This window comes from Anas platyrhynchos, chromosome 3 (assembly GCF_047663525.1).
Source record: "Anas platyrhynchos isolate ZD024472 breed Pekin duck chromosome 3, IASCAAS_PekinDuck_T2T, whole genome shotgun sequence".
Classification (NCBI taxonomy): Eukaryota; Metazoa; Chordata; class Aves; order Anseriformes; family Anatidae; genus Anas; species Anas platyrhynchos.
In genome coordinates this window covers 29,001,238-29,023,179 of record NC_092589.1, presented here as the reverse complement: position 1 = coordinate 29,023,179, position 21,942 = coordinate 29,001,238, and the positions used below count along the sequence as shown (strand labels likewise).

Below are 21,942 nucleotides of genomic sequence, written 5' to 3'. Positions count from 1 at the left end.
CTTTAATTCAGGCTCCAATGACTGTCTCAGCTAATTGCCTTTTCCCTGAGGGTCCTTCAGCACTCCGAACATCTTTGAAACAAGCTAAGACAGGGAAAACAACATCACTGAAAAAGTGCAATGTGGTACAGCATGCAGAGAGGCCACACAAGTCCTGCAAGAAGACGTTCATCTTCTCTGGAACACAGCATGTGTCGTGAAGTTTGTGCCTGGCTACATTTATTCTGTGCTGAAGTTAAAGTGCTACCTGCAGGAGGAACAGGGGATCCTGAAATTTCTTCTGCAGATTGCATGCGTGGGCACAGGGGAGTGACTGCCAGGCACATTTACCAAAGTTTTACAGGCTGAAGTTTCTGTCCTATATTAATTACAGGGCTGTATCCATTAAAAATAAATGCATTTTAAGGTCATACCTACATTTTGAACACAAACCAAAATCCAGTCTCAATGTCAGACTTACATTTTGGATATGTTCTTGCCAGATCTGCTTGTAAGCTTTCTTGAAGGAGAAAGATGAAGACTGTACAGCTCTGTAGGGTGGATGGACCAGGCACAAGCACACTGACACACACTGTGGGCCTTCAGTGTGTTTTTGCATTCAAATCAGCCAAGGAATTATCTCCTGGGCGATACCCAGCATAGCATTGCAACAGGATCTGGATTTTGTTGTGAATACAAAGTTTCCCACCTCATTTTGTGTATCGCTTACACATGTGGATACCCAGAGCTGAATTAGGAAACCTGCTAGTATTAGGATGGGTGTAAAGGACTTACAGACCAGGGTCGGGAGCAATGGAGACAAGGGAAAAACCCCTTCTGAAGTTGGTGGGGAAACGGGGGGGCCTTTGAGTTCAGTCTTGCATGTCAGCTAGGAAGGACAGCGAGCCATGTCCATCAGCAGCTGGCCAGGGGCAGAGAGCCCAGACCTCCCTGCCTGCTGTTCTTCACATAGAAATTTCTGCAGAGCCAATCACATTGTTACTTTGTGTTGAAAGTGACATTTTAAAAATAGTTGTCCCCCAGCTTTTCAGCTGTAATACATCAAGTCTCTTCAGGTACTGGCAACTACCTAGCTCATGTCTGGATGCTGCTGGTGCCATAAGCAGCACTAAAACTTTGAGGTGTGTCACGAAGCAGAGGATCTCCTTGCTTCCATGTAATGGGAAATCTCCCCCAAAAGTTTGGTAGCTTGTTATGCAGACAGGGATGAGTTGTGAAGATCAAATATTTCAAGACACAGGAGCAGTGAGAACAGAGGGTATGGTGTAACTCTATCAGATGTGGAGATGCCCAGGTGCAGGAATACAATTCAAGTGACAGGTTTCTGAATTTGACCTTGGAATAATTATGTTAGTCAGAATTTCCAAGCTTTGGGGGATATTTCAAGGTTTTTCAACTATATCTTTCTCTCTCCCTTTAGATTCACTTTAACAACAGAAAAATTAAAGTCATGTCACTCACAATTATGTAATGAAAGAAAAAAAAAAATAGGACAAAAGGATTTACAAAAACATGGCGAAACTTGAGGTCTTCCACATCAGATTAAAATTCACACTAAGCTAACTCCCAGGTGCATTTACAGAAGTGTTTTAGAATCCTCCTTTTGTACAACTCAGGAAAAACACCAAAACAGTGAAAATTCAAAGCATCGAGAGAACTCGTCCTAACCTGCCCAGATTTTAACAGATTTGTGGTGTAATCCTTGTCAGTGGAGCTCTAAAAGTTGTGCAGTTTGAAGTATTGATAACAAAATGTATTAAAATGTATTTCTATTTAAACCTTTTTCTCAGGATCTATTAATTAACCATGCAACTGCATTAGTGACAACACAAGGGAGTGTTATTTTGAACTCTGAGTTTGTAAAGTAATTTACCACAAGCTTGTAATAGACAGGGCCGATGTTCCCTCACTACTGAGCTCTGGGAGGTTAGCACATAGCCATAAATGGACAAGAACATTAATTTTATTTGAGCTTACATTAGTCATCATGCCTTATCACGCAAGGCTGGCAGTGATAAAAGCCAGAAGGTTTTGCATGGTGCAGGCTCAGTGTGCTCTCCTTGTCCTGCTGCCCCTCTCATGGGGCTGCCTGCAGAAGTCTTCATGCAACTCCCACAGCCCAACTCATGTCTCAGTTGGACTGACACAAAGAAATACCTTCACTGCAGTGTACAGGTGTAGCTGCAGGTTGGGTGAGTGATTTGCACAGGTTGCTTTCACTCACCATCATTTTTCTCTGAAGTGCTCAGAGGAAACCTGCTTAAATTACCATTTGGCACTGTTCCTATAAGGTCATACCTTGGCTTCCATGGCAGTTGCATGGATACCTTCATTTTGGAAGTGTAATGGCTCTTCTGCCCAGCTCACATATAAACACTGCTGCTCTGGGTATTGTCCTAAGTGTCTGACTCCCCAAAAGAGATTTCATCTCTTTTTTGGCAGCAGCAAACATGCTTGCTAATGCAATTCAATGGGGTTTTTAATCAGTGCCACCAGGCTGCCCACTGGGCAACTCCCAGACATCTGTCATGTATTTCCCACATCTGACACAACTTTTCCCAAGGTACCCACACCATTTATCAAGGAAGGCATGTGATGTTGCTTGTTACCAAAACCTGTTTTGATAATGCATGTGTAATGAGGTGGATAACGCCTTGTGAGTGGGAGTGCCCAGACTTAATCCAGACTTAATAGGCACAAATATGCACTAAAGGTCTTCTGAATCACCTGCACAAAAAAAGAAAAAAAAAAAACAAAACACTCAGTTATACACAATAGTCACATTTGAAAAATATTAAGACTGAAATACAGGACTTTCCTTTTAATTTTTACTTTGCAGCTCTTAATCAGAGAAAAAAAAAAAAAAAAAAAAAAAAAAAAAAGCACAGAAAGAAAAAAACAGCTCTGTTACTGTTGTGGTGATATCACAAAACCTAAGGACAAAGAACACATTATAACTGAACATTATAAAGCTCAAAATAAACAGAGAGGACAGAAATGTTAAAAGAGATGTATAAGCTCGGGGGGAGGCTGTGCTCATTTGCCCAGTAGCCATGCCTGTAGTGTTGACATCAGAAGTGATTCCAACCAGTTCATGATTTTTATTTCTTCCAGGCAAATGAGAAGCTATTGCCTTGTGGCATAAGCAACAGTCCAAGAACAAGATCAATTTTAAAAGCAGTCTTTCACATTCCTTGAAAAAAAAAAAAAAAAAAAAAAAAAAAATCAATATGCATTTTCCCTTGCTATCTTTTCCCCTACTGGGTTACAGCACCAACAATTTTGTCATGCATTTCTGCAGGCTGAAGTTGTTGGTGGGAGAACACTTTGCTTCAAGCCCAGACTCCTAGGATGCAGAGCATTGCCTTTTACAGTGGCACAATTACTCAGCTCTGTATTTCTCCACAAATATATCCTTTGATTTCCTATTTCTTTCTGTTCCCAATCCCCAGCTCCTTCCCCACAGTATGTAAGTATATTTATTACCAGGAAACCCTCCTTTATTTGCCCCCAGTGAGGGCCAGCATCTTTCTTTTATCCCCTGCCCAGATGCCTGGGGAACAAATGCCATAGAGATGCAGATGCTTACTGGATTCCCCCTGAGCTGGCATCTGGGGCTGCAGCCACCCTCACAATCCAAGCCCCTGGGTGAGCTACCTCTCTTCTGTGAGATGGCACCTACTGAGCTGGAGCAGTGTTTGAGGCCATGTAACTCTGTCAGCTCCTGCTTGAGAATTACTGCTTCAGCAATTAACTGATCTGTGTGTTTATGGGATTAAAGGATCTGGCTTCTCTTATTAGGTCAGTTTACCCTGTTACAATTAGCCTTATTCTTGTCTTATAATTAGTCTCACAACAAATCCCCAGAGCTTATTCTAGACTGAACTTTGAAAATGGGCAGATTCACATCCCACTTGTGTAATTGAAAACAGTTTATAAACTCATACAACTCTGGATGTTCTACGTGCATATTCATGAAATGACAAAACCTGGTGATTTAAACTTGAACATAAGTTTTTTTTGTCCTTTTTTTAAAAAATAAAATAAAATAAAATTAATTAGTCATAGGTGTTCAGAACTACACATATCCAGTAATTTTGTGGAATAAAATAAACCAGATTATACTAAGAGCACTATTATAAGTATCTACAGGTAAATTAGGATTGAGAGCACCTGGAAGCAAAGGAAGTTCCAAGTATAGACCAAGGCATTTATGGAGTGCATTAAGTAGTTCTTACCGAGGAATTTCATGAATGAACTGACATTTCTCATTCACTTGTGTAACAGCATCATGCCTGTTCACCTCTAGTCTTTTAGTAGTCCACTCCCTAGCAGGTTACCATGCTCAGAACCACCACTGCCCCATCCTTTGCTGGGTAAACAGAGCATGTAGGATGCATGTCTGCTGCACAACCTACACTCACCTTAACTCAGTGAGCTGGATAGATATTAGCAAGGTCTAAACTGAAAGTAGCTATGTCATCAACAAGGCTTACGGATTTGCTTGAGCACACTGAGACATTAATGAAGCCACCTAGCTTTCAAACTAGAGCTTGCCTGGAACAGAGCGCGAGTCACCACTGATCTGCAGTGTGCCTGGCTTACTGTGTCCATGCTCTATTGGCAACTGCAATCAAAGAATACAAACTGATAGCAACATGTTCTCATTTTATGCATGTGGTGAATTCCTCCCCCCAACAGCAGATGGTGAGTTGAATCCTGACTTTTAACTTGAAATATCTGCAGTAAAGATATTAATCTGAGCTAGTTGTAGAGCTGCCTCTTTAGTCAATTGAGACAAATAGCCTCTTTCATGAGGGAATTGTCTGGCCTCTATTAGATGTCAGCATTAGATGAGTCATTCTGCAAGAGGCTGATGAAGCTCACCTAAAATATAAAACAACTTCCCCTTTTATCAGCAGATGCATATTGCATCACCGAATATCACATCACATACTCAGTGCTTAAAACATCCTTGGGGATCTTAGTTGCAGCTGACTTGCATGTAATGACTATATCACAGACCCAGACAGCATCTTCTGTAACCAGCTAAGCTGTTTGATCCAGTGATCTTTAAGCTTTACTCATTGTTAACAGAAGGAACCAATGCTTCTGTCACCCATGGCTACTGGCACTCTCTCCAACACCTGTTAAAGCTCTAAAATCCTTCCTGCAATCCTGAACATAATCTTACATTGTTTATTACCTACCTCCTCTCTTTGGATAGTTCTTGATTTTGGCATTATACCCTCTCCCCCCAAACTTAAACCACAAGCAACAAGTTATTTACCAGTGATGAACCTCATACGACTTCCCCAGAATTTGTCTAATCATTTGGTTTAGACATTCTATGGCCAGCAGAGTCACGTATTGGGCTACTAGGTAATGCGATAACAGCCAGAAGCCAGGCCTTCAACAGCTGCAATAAGAAGGAATTCTTTGAGACAGTGATCACAGGAAGATTAGATCTGGCAGCCAGATAACTCTGACCAATTCTCCTGACAGTAACAGCCATTAACCATTATATTTGCCTGCTGAGCCTGGCCGGTTTTCCAGACAGTGCTCAGTGGCAGCTAGGAAGTTGGCCTAAGAAGGAAGGCCTGTTCTCTGTGGGGGAAAACAGTTGGCTTACTATGGAAAAGGCACTCACAACAAGGTTAACAATAACCTTTCTGGGGCATTTTTATACCACCCTATGTTGACAGAAGTCAAGCCATCCAGAGTGGAAATTGAGAGAATTCCAAGAACTGATAACAAGATGAAGGTTGTTTTCTTCCATTCATGGTCCTTTCTCTGCTCTACCCTTCCCAACAAAGTGCTGATGCTTATCCTCAGAGGGGAAGATATTGGCAAGAAGTGCATAGCTTCAAAACAAAACAAAAACAAAACAAAAGAGAGGCAGTGTGCTCAGCCACATTTATGTATTGCATACAGTAATCATGAATATCCATAATAAAACCTTAATTACTCATGAAAGCATAATTGGTTCACACCATCCTTCTCCATTTTGTCTGTGGTCAGCAGATCTCTCTCATTAACAGTAATATCCACATCTTGTTTTCTCTCCTCTTTCCACTGCTCAGTTTTCCCAGGGAACACTGCCCTGGTCAAAGCCAGGGCAAAGTTTTGGCCCGTGCAGGCTGGATTTATGTCCAGGGGCTTCTGCCCTGCCCTGAGCCACCACAAATGTCAAGAGAAAAATGTATTTGGCAAAGACCTTCATAAGCTTTGCAGACTAGCATCTACTTGTACTGAAAAAAAAAAAAAAAAAAAAAAAAAAAAGCGTTTCTACAGTGTCTAGTACTTCGTTGTTAAAGATGGGAGAGGAAAGACAAGCATCTCTCCATTTCTTTTCTAAGATCTGCCATCTTCTCTAAGTTGATAACATAATTAATACATCCAAGGAACTTTTGCAACTGTTCTCATACCCATTCTTAAAGTAACCTGAAGATAAGCACCATTCATTATCTACAAGATTGCTTCTGGTTTGTTTTGTATGTGAATAGCCAGACAATACTTTAAGGTAATTTTCTTTCACACTGGCAACAATTTGGATGATAAAGCCTTAAAACTGCTAGAAGCACCTGAAAGTAAAGATGAGCTTTTGATTGTGCCATATTAATTAGAGACTTCAATACTGCCCTTGCTCAGTACCCCTGATGGACATTTTGGAGAAAAGAAGTTTTTTCCATTCTCTGAGATAAGCATACTGTAATTTAAGCCATTAAAAAAAAATCTGTCAAATAACTATACTTTATAGCTACAAAAAGATAATCATCTATCATATTCCAGAGCCACAGGTCTGCTTAGTTAAGCAACAGTGCAAACCCCCGCTAAAGTAACTGCAATGAAGTGGATGAAAACTTTGAGGGAGGAATAGACTGAGTTTTGTTTGAGCAGCGTTAGGAGCATTCTTAATCTCTTTGACACAAATAAAGATTGCTAAGAAACATTTTCAATAAGCGAGCAATTTCCCTTGCTTTCCCACTGCCTTACTATTTCATGGCATCGTAGGTGACTATGTAGCACACCCAAAGAGCTATGAAGGGCTGTATCAGTTGGCTGACAGAAATGCTGAAAAACGCAGCATATAGCAATACTTACACAATAAAGCAGAATCAAGTTCCCAGTTTTGAAAGCATCATCAGGAAACCGCTTGCTAGCTGAAGAAAAGGATTTGTGCTTTTACGTCTTGTTCTTGTATCATGCAGATGTACTTCACTGTCAAAGTGATAAACTTTATTCTGTTTACAAGTTATAGTGATGACATATTGTTTTATTTAATAAAACAGGTTGAATTATATTTATAAGGAGCACAGCACAGAGGATTTTGCATTAAAAGGGAAGGTTAAGGGTGTTCAGAGAATTAGGAATGATTAATGATTGATAAGTCACATTTGGCCTTCTGGGTTGGAACTAAATTATACTATTCAGAGGTGTCTGCCCCAGGAATTTGCTTTAGTTCCAGTCCAAAAGTTACTTCAAAGCATCTTTAAAACCCTGTTCCAGGATTGTAGTCTATAGCTATTAGTACCATCATCATACCTGAAGAAAATAATGTTTGAATGCCACACTAATAATTCTTAAGAGTTTCCAAGATACAGGGCTTCTATTGCTGGGATCCCAGTGACCAGACCTTGGCTCGGGTGACACTACATACCCAGGCCAAGCAAACTTCCTAGTCCATCTCGGCCATGCAAACCACTGTAACAGGGTTTCAGACTTCCCAAAGATAGCAGCAGCTTCTGCCTCTCAGCTGATACTTCTATTAGCTACATCAGCTTTTCTTTGAGCCGTCTTCCAGTGAAATATGGGCTAGGTTCATTTGTTCATTAGGAACACCAAAATCAACATTCCTAAATCAAGATGGGGAGTGCTTTCAGGTGACTAGCAGTAATTAACTGCTTATGCCTATCATCATCCTCCTCAGCCTGGGGCCTGTGCACAAGCAGATCACCACAGAGCACCTGAACGTCAGCTGAGCAGGGCTGGGGGAGTGGGGACCTGTGCACATCCAGCTGTGCTGCAGCAATGGGAGTTGTTCTGCAATTCCCAGCTTGCATCCCTTCCTGGAAGGTGACAGGTATGACTACTATTGGGTAGTGATCAAAAAGAAAGGCCCATGTCACAAGCAGAGACTAAATGACACCCAGCAAGAAAAGAGTCTACCTGTGTAGCAGCTATAGAAAGCAAACAACTGTCTTAGCAACAAGAGCTCCATGATATACGGGAAGTACGCGTGCCCTCTGCTACCCAGCCAGGCTCCTGGAGAGCTGGGTGGTGCAACTGCCCCACCTGGCTGGGAGCTGACCAGAGCATCACACCATGTGTGAGGGAGGAAGGAAGAGCACGTCTCCTCCGAGATGAAGTGAAATTGGAGAAGAGCTATGGTACTGAACCAAGTCTCAATGCTGGGACTGATTTTGTATGGCCCTCTGTTTCTTCTACCCAAGCTCATTTTCATAAGAGGTCTGAATGTCCAGAGCTTTACAGAGCCTAAAAAAACCCTGTGGAATGATGTGGAAACTTTTCAATTGAAAAGTAAAAGCAGATTTGGTAGGAAAAGAGACACATCTGGGACTATTTGTTCCCATTCACATCCTGAGGCCCTCTTGGGGTGATGCACTGAAGTGGCAATCTCTTCTCAGGGGCTTCTTTACAGTGTATCCCCTCAACACTTTCAGCTGCACAGGCAAGATTTGCCTGTGTGTTTACTGGGCATGGGAAGACAGTTAAAAACAATACACTATTTCCTTTTTTTTTTTTTTCTGATGAATAAATTGAATGTATTGATGTAAAGTTAAAAAATATACTTGAGATAAATGACAGCAGTGACAAGAGAATGAGAACAACTTTCATGTTTTTATTGCTGCCTTAGAAGCAATTGATAAACAGTACACTTCATATATAAATGAGCATATGTCAATATATGACAACAAAAATAAATTACAGTGACATAGTATTTAACTTTACAAGGTTGTACAAAATTTCCAAATATGAATAGATTTCAACTTAAAAATTTGAAATAAGTTAAAACTTCAACTATTCTGAAGACTTGAAAAATATACATACAATTTCACTCAATCACATCATTTACAGTATGATTTTTTAAGCTGTTTAGTCTTATACACCCATTTATTTTTAACTGTCTTAGTGGAATATCTCCTGCTATATGCAGCTTTACTGCACTGGGATAGTGAAAGGGGTTCCCTGAGGGCACAGAACAGGCTTTGAGTGTTTATATTTTATGTAATTTGATTACATTTATTATCAAGAAATACAAAACCAAAGCATTATTTATCTGCCCTATAAAAAAAGACTGATTTATCTCCTCTTGCTAAAATTTCCATTGATGCTAATGAGAATTTTGAAGAAAGATTAACAGCAGGATTGAGCTAAACTAAGTCTGTTCAGCCAGGATGAATTAGGTCACATTATTTAATGAAATATTTGAAGGATATCTGTTTTGTATTATATCTCATTACAGGCTACATAGCTAGTCTTGGATACGCACTGAGATATTTGCTTCCATGACAAATATAAAAGTATTTTGATATGGTACTTTAAAATAATAGGGTGGATTTTGGATTGGTATTTTGAACAGCTCAATTATATGTACTTGATTATTTCAGTAAATTTTATGTAGATTAAAAACACTGGACAAATCCCCTTGTCTGTGAGTGTGTGATAATTCAGAATGCTGAGAGCCATAAAATAAGGTAGAGGAGCTTCATACCACAGCTAGATTGCTCCTGATAGCTAGGATTCTGAAGTTAACACAAAGCTGGTGCAAACAGACCCATGCACCATCAAAAAGGCAAAAGCTCACTAACTCAAGAAACCGTTAGTGAGGATACAGATGAAGAAAGAAATCTGAACAAACTGGCACGTGGGAAAATTGCTCAACTATCTAAAGTGCAGGAAGACACTTGTGTAGCCGGAGGTGAGTTAAATTTTCTGTGATGAATTCAGTAAATGAGGAAAAAAATCCAAGATATCTATTTGCGTGACTGAATTTTCCCTTCTCTGAATATGTTAAAATATCTACCAAAATGCTGCATCTGTAGCCTGCGGTCTTTCCCCCAAACAAATAGGCATTATACATACATCATCTGAAAGGAAAAAAAAAGAATAAAAAATGGGCCAGAGATAAGCAATTCCTCATTTCCACTTTTCTCTAATGCTGGCAGTAACGGGTGATGCGGCTCACAATGGAGCTGGAAATGGTTTCAGCAGCCATGGTCTGTGCTGTGGGAGCGCGCAGCCCAGCAGCAGGTGGGAGGAAAGGGGCCGGTGGCAGGCCCGGGGCTGCTGAGGCCTTGCTGGGTCTTGCTCATGTCCTCCCAGGGAATTTGGCTGCAGGCTGCTGTCTGGCTCAGAGCAGGGCACAGGAGGACTGGGAAGAGGCCTGGAGTGTGTGTAGGTGGCTGCAAAGTGTGACACGGGGCAGAAAGGGCCTTGGGAGCACAGTAGGGGCCTGGCTGTGAGCTGGCACTGGGCTTGGGTCAGACCCCAGCGAAGGCCGGTGGCCACGGCTGCTACCAGAGCATGGAGCAGTTTCAGCAAGCAGCCACCTGTGACATCAAGAAAACTGATAGCTGCCAGAAAACACCAGCATGCATGGATGGAGTCCACATTCCCTACTACAAACCTACGTCTGCACAGAGGCCTCCCAGACTGAAGGGAGTAACAGTTTCACCAAAGGAAAGGATGTACTTGATGAAGACTTCCAAAGCACTGTTTCTAGATCATTTACTGTTCTTGTAGTAATCTCAAATTACTTTAAGGTTACATTTTTCTTGATTGCTTGTTCGGTATTCTGCCTCTCTATTGGATTCAGTGAGGAAAAAAAGAACACGGAAATATATTTCAAAAGTTCAACCAACATCTAGTGGTTATGTAAACCTTACATCACCAACTGCTTGGCAGACAATGGACTGTACAATCAGATATGACTCTTATATCACATCATTTACTTTTTATCTTAACTAGCAAGCCTCTCCATGAGCGGCAACTAAAGAAATGACTTTATCAGCTTATACTAATGCAACTGTTATCAGGAGCATACAGGGTAAAAGGCATTTGTAGATTACAATAATAATACATTTGTAAGGAAAGTTCCACATGGGAAGGTGCCACCTGATTAGCTTTATATGAAGGGATAAAAAATAATAAATAAATAAATAAATAATGAAAAAATCCCTTAAGAACACAATGTTCCACAGTGGGAATTCAGTGGGCGCCAAGTTTGTACAGCACACTTTGGGCTAATACCCGTGTGGTTAAAGGAGAAATGTGAAAGTTCATTAGATGCTCAACTGGGGCTGATGCATTCATTTGTCTACCACCACACAGCCACCCACCCTCTGTCCTACAGACTGCAGTGCTGGCAGTGATTCCAGAAGGGAGAATGCCTACAACAGTATTTAAGTCAGTCTCTGGGCATTTTCTTTTAACTTTGTCTTTATCTAATTGAAAGAGGAAAGGATACTCCAAAATGTTGCTACCGAGGAAAACAATTGCAAACAATAGCTCTCCATCATTATCCACCTCTACTTTCCCCATTAATGTACTAGTGTTTTGCAAAATGCCATCAGTATGACTTAGGACCAATTATTCTTGCTAACAGTTTCCCTAGACACAGAACTTTACTTAAAAGTCAGCAGGTGAATTGCCATGCAGTACAGAACCTGTTTGCAGAACCAGAACAACCTGGCCAATTAATTTAATATTTTTAATATTAATAAATATTTGTGTTTGGATAGTATCTATCTGAATGGATGGCTACTACTAGCTCAGTAGATACCAGACTTTGAGTGCAAGCACTGCCAGTTTTTGTAGCAGAAGGTGAGGCTCTCACTTTTACTGCTTTCTGGTTGTTTCATCTGTTTCCAGTAAGTTCATCTCTACTACTTTTGGCTGAACAAAAGCAGGGTCTGATAAGGGGTAAAATTACAAATCCCTTTTTATTAAAGAGGCTTCTGAGGTGCTCATTTACTGAGTGTAATTTGCCCCATATTTCAAATTCAGAAAGAATGAGAACAATATAAATTTATTTTAAATATTAAAGCTTTAAATATATATATATTCAGATAATGTCTCTAGAACTAGTTTTGATCCTAAATCAGAAGAACAGCACAGAAACCTTTCAATTAATAAGAACAGAAAGGCACATCAGGAAACACAGAGTATGTTCATCAGATTCCTGTAATGTTATCTCTACTTCTATCATAAAAATACTCCGTATCTCCAAGTTGAAGCAGGAAGCTTACGACTCATTTTTGTAACAACTTGTCTTGACTTCCGTGGCCCACACCCTTCCCCCAGTAGGGTGCAAGTACCAGGAGCTCATTTCCAGCTTCATACTAGACAAAAGCCCGGTGACTTTTTTTGGTCTTTGGAAGGGAAGAAGGGCACAAATCCTGGGAACTAAAGTGACACAGGCATGACTGGGGCAGGAGCAAACTGGGTAAGAGGACACCTCTGGAAACTCAGGGACAATTTATGTGAAAAAAACTGTATCTTTTTCATTGAACACTTACAAATTCTACAGCCTACAACTGCAAAACATCACATTGTATTTAGTGTTTTCTTAATTCTTTCAGAAAGCAATGAGCAATAGAATTCATGCTTTTTTAACCTTTAACTTCTGAATAGGCACTTTCACGCATTGAGTGTACTGATGTCAATGATCTTTCCCTAAGCATCTTGCTTCTGAGAGCAGCAGTGAATATGTAATCCTACTCAATATTTCCCTTCAAGCAGAAGGGAAGGGAAGGGAAGGGAAGGGAAGGGAAGGGAAGGGAAGGGAAGGGAAGGGAAGGGAAGGGAAGGGAAGGGAAGGGAAGGGAAGGGAAGGGAAGGGAAGGGAAGGGAAGGGAAGGGAAGGGAAGGGAAGGGAAGGGAAGGGAAGGGAAGGGAAATAAATATGATTTTGTAGGTGCTAAAAATGGCATACTTCTACATTGATGGAAGAGAGTGTTGAATAGGTATGTACAGCTGGAGGGGATTGAATCACTATGAAAAGTGAAAATAATGATTGGAGAAAAATTACGGAGCATCAGGAAATACCAAATAGGTCTATTTCTTGTGATATATTCACACAATACAGGGTTCATAGTAAATTGACTTTTATCTTAAATCATGCTGTGGTGCTGGTCTGTGCCACAACGATAACTATTCTTAAAGTAGCCTTGTTAACCACAAAATAATGAAGGCCATCTCCTCATCACTTTGACACCTCTAGGCTAGATCACATTTGAGGAGTGACTATGGTTGCTTTGTTAACCCAGAGATTTCAACCCAGAAGAAAAATATTCTCAAGAGGACTGGACAATTTGAAGAAAATTCAAGAAATCAGTTTCTTATCCAGAGACTTTATTTCCATGACAGTGTAAAACTTTTCAGTTCTTTTGGGTATTTTAAGGAAATTAACTATGCTACTATGAAGATTTGAAAAAGAAAATTTAAAAGTTCTCTCTGTACACTGTCATGTGCTTATCTAATTATTAGCTATGACCAAGTATTAATCATTGGAGCACTTCAGGCATTGTTTCATTCCAGATACAGCACTAAATTTTTGGACTTGAGAGAGTAAGAATTTCCTGTAAAATTCGTGGAAAATGCATATATGTGCATGCACAAACACACAGACAAATAAACCACACTGCCCTATGAATGCCCAATTATTTAGCCCTATAATAAGGTTTCATAGATGTTTGAGTGGGGTATGAGGCTGCCATGCCAGAAGTGTGGCTGTTGGTAATGAGTACTCTTGGCTCCCAGAGTCATTCACACACTGAACTTTTCTGGGAAGTGTTTGCATGTGTTTATTCACCCCTGTGCAGAGAGGATGTGCACATCTATAAAAACTTTAAATGCCTTGTTCTTTTTCCAAGCTTACTGCCAAGTTAAATACATAGTATAGCTTCACTAGCTTGGAAACAAGTTAGATCTTCTCACCAGAGATCAGCTATTTTATCACCATTTTCATAAGACCTTCCCTGAGGTCAGCATCATACATGCCAGTTAAACTCAGTCAAGGATTTATTATTTACAAAAACAGAAAAGGACAAATGACCTAGATATACCTACACTGTGTTTTTCTCAGTTCTACCACACAAACAAGCATATATATATATATAAATATATATGTATATATATATGTATGTTTTGGTTTGGTTTGGTTTTTAAATTGCACTGTTCCACCTGTGGGACTGGCAAATGAAAAGTACTATTCCATATAACAGAAAGGGCAGAGCAATAGCATGGAGTGGGGAAGGATGATACTTTTCCACCTCAAACTGTTTTAATAGTGCCTGCATTCATGTAACCAAACTGAGAAACTGACTGTGATGTTTGCATGATTTCAGGAGTTTGGGACCCCTATTTCTCTTTGGTAAACTTAGACAGAATCCATCCTTAGAACCCAAAGCCATCTTCACATTTGGTGAAGCCAGAGTGGTTTTGGTTAAGCTAATGGAGTTGAACCTAGTACAGTATCGGTGCAAAAGCTCAGCGTGTGTCATGCATTTCTAAATTTTGGGTAGTGTCCAAAGAGCCAGCACAATACACTAAGAACAGCATGTTCATAAATAAGGACAAGGCATTTTGAAAAATAAGCACTAAGGAAAGATGTGAAAACTTTTCTTGTAGCTAAGCAGAGCAGACCTAAACTGTCCAGTTACAACTGATCAGGCATCAAAGACAATGTTCACTATGGCTGACAATGTCAGCATAACTGTATATATACTTCCATAAACATCACTGTAGATATGTGTGCCTCTCTCTGTATGCACATATATAGTACTGTGTCATACATATGTTATCCTTCTGAGATATGCAAAGTGCATAGAGATGGATAAGTACAAAATGCATGCCACTTGATACACATTGGAATAAACCATGAAAATGATCTCTGTCAAGGTTAACTACATTTTCTCTGGTCATTTAAGTATTTAAAATGAATCAAAAAGTCTTCAAGCACATCTAAGTGTGTATATGTAAATAACCACAACAATCTTTCTTGAAGATAAAAAAAAAAGACAATCTGTGTTATAATATATGTATTTAAGATGCCATGGGAGTGGTGAAAAGTAAACAAAGTCCTGAATACCACAGTGGCACAGTAAATAAGTTTGCCAGTTAGGACTGTGAAGACCTATCAGTGACATCAAATACTGTGATGATCAAGCTCAGTCAATTGTGGTGCCATGGGGTATGAAATGGAATAAACAGTGTGGAAAATAACAGCTCCAAACACTCCTATTCATATCAACTTCTTTCCAACAAACAACACAATCAAATTAGCTACCCTATGTGTGCTCATCCTTAAAGCTGGAATACAAAAATGCCCAAATAACGCACTTTACAAGTTAGTATTTTCCCACCATTTGTCTACAGAAATAGCGAAGTGCAAAATCAACAAATGATCTATGCCTGGTACAAGGAAGAGAATCCTAGTTAAATAAAACTTTTAATTCTCTGAAAACCTGAATGTCATATATGATCTATCTAAGCTTCCCAATAGAAGTACTTGGGTATCCTGGGAGTCCACTTCAGGGACAGAGAAGACAGCCATCATCAAACACTGCAACTCCAGCAGACATTTGTACATAACCTTTGGGTTAACAGAAAGCAATCTACAAATATATACCATTTCGACCTGCTCCCAGAAGAAAGTATGGGTAAACACCTAAGAGACAAAATGAATATATATATATATATATATGTTTATATATAAAGGATCCTGCTCCAATTCCTCTTGGTAAGTCTCAGAAAAGAAAGTACTAGACCTCAACACTAGTAATATGCCCTTGGAGCAGTTTAATTTGGCATGGAGATTTTTTGAAAGGAATAAAGTCTGATACCAAGACAGGCTTGAAAAACATTTTATGAAAAGTATCCAGAAAACATTTTGGGGAGAATGAGATTTAGGAATCTCAACCATACATTTGAATGGGGGTGCCTAGGTAATGAGATAATCAAGGGGGCAAATGAAATGCAGTTTATAAGTGGCTTAGCATGATGCTCCATGACTATCCCTACTGTATATGTAGTAGCATAATGATGTCCATAGATTCAAAATTACTGATGCTGATGATCGGAAAAAAAAAAGACAAAAAAATCATTTTTCTTTTGATGTTTCTATTCCATACAGGCAAACTGAGCGTACTGGAAGAGTTCCATTCACTTCTTATATACACAAAGTTGAGACTGAGCCAAGATGTTTCAGGATATTCTTACAGAAGAAGTAAGGAAATATAAAACTCAAGACAACCAAATAAGAAAATGAAATTGTACATAATTGAGGAAGGTCATCAGCTGCCTCACAACATTGGCATGGGTATCCTCACAAAACTATACATTTCTGCAGGTCACTTATTGTTCAGTCTATATAGATCCAAGTGTTCAAACCTGGGGAACTGCTCAGGCCTTTCTGTACTTGTTTAACTTTAGAACAGTGGCCTCTGCAGATTAAATTCTAGGAAGCATGTTGTGCTGTGGTAGGATAAAGCACTTAGTGCACCATGACACCTGTCCTTGGATCTCTGGATCAGACAGAGATCTCACAGCCTCTACTGGTACGGAAGCTGTCATACAATTTTGCATTTGTATAACAATGGATTTTGTTGTCTTAGAGCTATTTGGTGCTTGACAGTGATTGGGGTCTATTCTACAAAGCTTGCTGCAGACAATCCAGTGGTGCCTGTCTTGCTATCTCCTCTGATTCTTTGATCCTCTTCATATGGAATCTAATCATTTATTATTGCAGCTAATGGGGATGATGCCTGGTCTCTGAAAGCCAGCTTTTCATGTGAGGAATGGTTATGGGACTGAGCTGTTTGCCCTCAGATTGATGCTTTCTATCATGTTTCTGATTAATTTTCCTGTAAACAGATGCAATTTTACATAATTTCTACCTTTTAAAAGTAATCCCGTGTCAGATTGTATCTTTGGGTCTTGCATTGTTCTTCTTCTGAAACCTACCATGTGCGTGTGCCTATGTTCATAAATAATACATCCTCTTGTGCCTATACTTACAATTTGTGTGTGTGCATGGGTTTAATGCAAACACGTAGACATATAGGATACAAATTAATTTGATCCCCACTGTACTTGCAACAGCCAAATTCTTAATATTTTATAGTGCATATTCCATTAAATAAATAATAACAAAATTGATCTGTGCTACAACGTGTATACATACACAATTTATGATGCCTGCAATAACATTTTAAAGCCTGTTCACACATCAAAAGACAGGTTGTTTATTTCTCTCTTATAACAGTCCAAGGGTTTAACTCTTCCTATTATGTAAACAGTGGTGACAGACGCTTTCAAAGAAGCTTTGCTTCGTTAAAAATTAATAGTTTCCCATTGTAAAATCAATACTAATATACCATAAATCCCCCTGATGAACTCTGGCTTCCTTACATGCTCTCACATTTTGTGTATTAGGGGCACAGCACTACTCTAAATATCAGAAGATAATAATATGGCAATATATATAGATATAGGTATATATTTAAATGTTAAAAGATTAGTTAGGTCAACTTGAGTAATGAATATATTTCAAATATATACTTCTTTCTATAAAAAAAGGTCTTTCATTTTCTTTGCAATGTGGGTGCCTTGCAAGTCTTTGGCTGTGTGTCTACCAAACTGGTAAACCAAATCTGGGCATCTTTAGCTCAAAATGCACTCATGACATATAGATGAAGCTTTAACTTTTTTTTTTTTTTTTTTTTCTTACTGTATATTGAACTTGTACTTGAAGTAGACTTACAATATCATTTACAAGCTTACTTTTAGGTAGACACTTTAAACAACTCATACAAAAGAAAGATTTGTATGTCAAGAGCATTTGTTTTAGTGACAAGAAAGCTAGGTATACTCTATTCATTTCTCAAGCAGACCTTTATGAATCACTTTAAAAGGACACTACAGCTGAAGACTGAAGAGCAATATTTATCAACATTAAATAAAACATTTGGTGAAGTATGTATAAATATTTCTCCATATGAACATAACACAAAATTAAATAGTTCAGATACACAGACACCATTTAATATATTTCCACTGTTGTCAAAATCATCTGTAAACACCATCTCACACTGAATACAAAAGCAGCTTTTACATCAGTTCTGTGTTCACAACACTGATGCCCCTTTGTAAAAGAAGAAATTTGTTTTGTTTTATTTTCAGCAAAACAAGAGTTTAAGCAATAAAAAAAGTTTTGGTCAGTTCAAAGAAGAATACAAAATTATCTTTCAACATGTAACTAAATCAGATTTAGAACAATAGTTTAAAGTACAATCCTTTCCCTGGGGGATCTCTGACTTTTATAAATCACACTATGTTTGGTGCAGACCACATCACAAATACCAGGAAATACTGGTCATGTCTAAGCTATAAATATGAAAGCCCTTTTTAAATTTTCTCTATTAAAAATTACCAGGTTACAAATTGGCAACACTCACATTTTCTGAAACACCAAATAACCTGGCAATTAACAGATTTAGGTACACTTCTACTGATGATTTTTCACACAGATTCTGGAAAAGAAACACTTTATAGTGAGTGTCCTTCATGTACAAAAATAAAGGATTTATTTTACACACATCTTTTGCGTCTGAAGATCATCTGGGGATGAGCAAGAAATGGAGCTGCTGCTCATGGCCACATCCTTCTGGCTCCTGAACCTTTGACGATCGGTGGCCCAGGGGCTCTTGCCATCCCACACACTACGTTGAGGGCAGAGCCCTCAAGGCAATCTTCAACTCCTTTCACCTTCATATCCTTTAAAGAAGCATGATCACTCTGGGGAGAGATACTGTGCTGAAGACAAAGGTTGTACTGGGCATATGCTCTGATATATAACTCAGTAGACTGTCAGACTCACAGGCTACGCTTTGGTTCTCTCGATTTGAAATGTGGACAGTGTTTTAGTTGCAAACCAAACCTGAATTTCAGGTGGTGAACAATGAGATAAATATTTATAAGACTTTCTGATATTGTTTTTTTAAAATTTCGATTACGTGCAACAGTGATGTGGGGCCCTGTAAAACCTAGACCAATAGATCACCTCTTTCCTGGTATGTGCGTATTGTAGAGGTGTGAATGTATGTTTTGCATACATGCACACTCACACACACATATATATAACATGAGCTGCACATGTAGATACTTGGCAATCAGGGGTACAATTAACAATACACCAAAAGAGAAGTAGACAGGAAGCTCTACCTGGACAACAAGAAGCAGTTTTGCAACCTATACAGTGTCTCAAATGATTTCATAATCCTGTTTTGCTAGCTTGCTACATCTGTGTGTGACTGGAATTGACAGTTGTTGGATTCCTTGGAAACAGAAGAGTTGGGCTAGCTAGATGTGCTTACCTGAGATCCCAGAGTTGATTATAATCAAAGAGCTGGGCAGATCAGTAATGGGTTTATAATTGCTATACAGCTTCTTGCAAATTTGTAGGAAAACTTTATTAAGTCTTTCGTTCCTTAGTAAAAACGCTGAAGTTTGTTAGTTTTTGCTGAATGCAGACTTGATTTTTATATTAAAGTGGATTTATTAAAAGGATACAGAAGCCTGGCAGCTGCTTTCATGTCTTGATGTTTAAATGTTTGAATCAGCACCCTGGAACCACCCTCCCACCCCATCCCAATCCCGTACCCTCCCGTCCTGTCCCATCCCATCCCGACCCATCCCAACCCATCCCATCTTGTCCTGTCCCTTCCCATTCCATCTCATCCCATCCAGTCCCATCCTCCATTATTTTTAAGGTGTTTAAAAAATACTATTCTATGAAGCTTCCCTAGGGATCCGCTTATGAAAAATGACAGACTGCCTTTGCTGATACTGCTGTTTGCGTCGTTTTCGTTTGTCACACTGGCACAGCAGTAACATCTTGAAAGTGTTTCTGAATGTTTTGTTACACAGTGCATAGCAAACAGGGTTCACCGTGCTATTGATGTAGCAAAGCCAGTACCCCAGGTTCCAGACAGTTTTGGGGATACAGTTGCAAAAGGTGTTCACCAGAACCATGATGTTATATGGGGTCCAGGTAATGATGAAGGCAAACAAAATGGCACTGAGTGTCTGTGCCGCTTTCTTTTCTTTGATAAGTGACATTCGTTTTCGTTTTGTGATCTGACTTCTGGTTTTCAAGGCAAACTTTTTTGCCAGGGTTGCCTCCTTGAAGGACAAGGGCAGGGCTGCAGATGTCTTGGTCACCGATGAGATTCCATCAGAAGCTGTAGCTGTCTCTGCTGACCCTGGCTGAATTGGAAGCTTTGAAAAGCTCTTCTGGAAACTTCCACCATCCTGAATGCTTTTGGAAGGGTGCAATTTTTTAGATTTCTTTTCCTGTGACTCTGTGTCGGATTTCTGCAGTTCATCCCCTGACTCATTCAAATCTTCTGAGGATGGCAGTTTTGTGGAATTAAGGATGGCACTGTGACCAGGAAGCTTCAGCACAATCGAATAGATGGCTCTGGTCTCTGCAGCAATGTCTTCTTCATCAGAGGAGGCTGAATTTTCAAGGGAGGCAGCAGCATCATTGTTGTTCCAGCTGTCACTGCTGCTGTGCTCTTGGTCCCCCTGGTCCGTGTTGGGTTCCCAGCTCTTCATTGTGAGCCAGAAGTGGCAGCGTCTGTATTTCCTTCGGGTTGAGCGTTTCATGCTCTGCCGTTGCAGCTCATAGCTGCTGCAGCTCCGGGAACTGCCTGTCTGGTGCACAAAGCGTGCTGCCTCTGCTTCGCTGCCTGAAGCCTGTAGCCCTGCTAACTCTTTGGTGCGTTTCTCAGTCTCCTTGTAGATCCGCCAATACAAAATACTCATAATGGTGACTGGCAAGTAAAAGGCAGCTATGGCAGTGCCAAAAGTGATGATAGGTTCACTTAGAAACTGGATAAAACATTCATCAGCAGGCACAGTCCTCTTCCCAACAAAATACTGCCAGAACAATATGGCAGGGGCCCAAAGAACAAAAGATATGACCCATGCTAAACCAATCATCACTCCAGCCCTTTTAGTTGTTCGTTTGGCTCTGTACGTAAGTGGCCTAGTGATGGAAAAATACCTGTCAAAACTTATGACAAGGAGATTCATGACAGAGGCATTACTGGCGACATAGTCAATGGAGAGCCAAAGATCGCAGGCTAAGTTTCCCAAAGCCCAGTGGCCCATGATGATGTATGTGGTGAAAAGATTCATGGAAATAATACCAATGATCAAATCCGCACAAGCAAGACTCAACAAGAAGTAGTTGTTGACTGTTTTCAGTTGTTTGTTAACCTTAAATGCAACTATCACTAGGATGTTTCCTATGATGGTCACCAGTGCAAGGATCCCAGTGAGGAAAGCAATCAAAACTACTTGCCAGACTGTATGTCCACCCAGAGGGTCTTTACTCGTGGCATTTAGGGATGTGTTTACTGATTCCACAGTGGAGAAGGGAAAACTCTCTGTGGTCTGAGGGAAATCATAGCTGCCAATGAGCGATGCTGCTTCATCAAGTAGTCCTGGTCCATGGGAATCTCTCTTCCAGAAGGAGCTCACATTTCCAAACAGGGACGAGGCTGAACTGGTGTTGTGCATGATCATTGTGACTCTCTGACATAGTCTGCAGTGGGGAGAAAAGCAAACAAAAAACAAGTGAACGAGTGAATATGGTAAATAAAAAAAGTCCACATACTCATAAAATCCCGTTAGTGCTTTGAAAGATGTCTTTAAAAGCACAGCAGTCTGTGACACAGTCCAAGTCAAGCACATGCAAGATAGTACTTGGCGTACAGCTGTGATTAATCTAAGCTTTTTGTAGTAATTGCACAACTTTTCCTTAAAAACATTCAGTCACAGAAGAACCAAACTCTCAGGAGCATTTCAACCTACAATAGTATTAAAATGCCCCCTAACTCTAACTCTTAA

General features: G+C 39.8%; 1 protein-coding gene and 1 long non-coding RNA gene across 22 annotated transcripts in view; both read right to left on the bottom strand.

Moving 5' to 3' along the window:
- Positions 1-1,019: 1,019 nt before the first annotated feature.
- On the bottom strand, positions 1,020-7,787 carry LOC106018340 (uncharacterized). The gene is made up of 3 exons (XR_001192373.5): positions 7,546-7,787; positions 7,105-7,163; positions 1,020-2,727 (listed from the first exon to the last, which is right to left on the bottom strand). It is a non-coding gene; the product is annotated as an uncharacterized lncRNA (long non-coding RNA).
- Positions 7,788-8,843: 1,056 nt separating this feature from the next.
- CHRM3 (cholinergic receptor muscarinic 3) overlaps positions 8,844-21,942 on the bottom strand; it is a 286,410-nt gene continuing 273,311 nt past the window's right edge. For all 21 annotated transcript variants that reach the window (XM_027453791.3, XM_072035597.1, XM_038176827.2 and 18 more), the window contains one exon: positions 8,844-21,637. In XM_027453791.3, the coding sequence (XP_027309592.1) occupies positions 19,816-21,637 (1,822 nt within the window). In that variant the 3' untranslated portion in view covers positions 8,844-19,815. The remainder of the gene's footprint in view (positions 21,638-21,942) is intronic.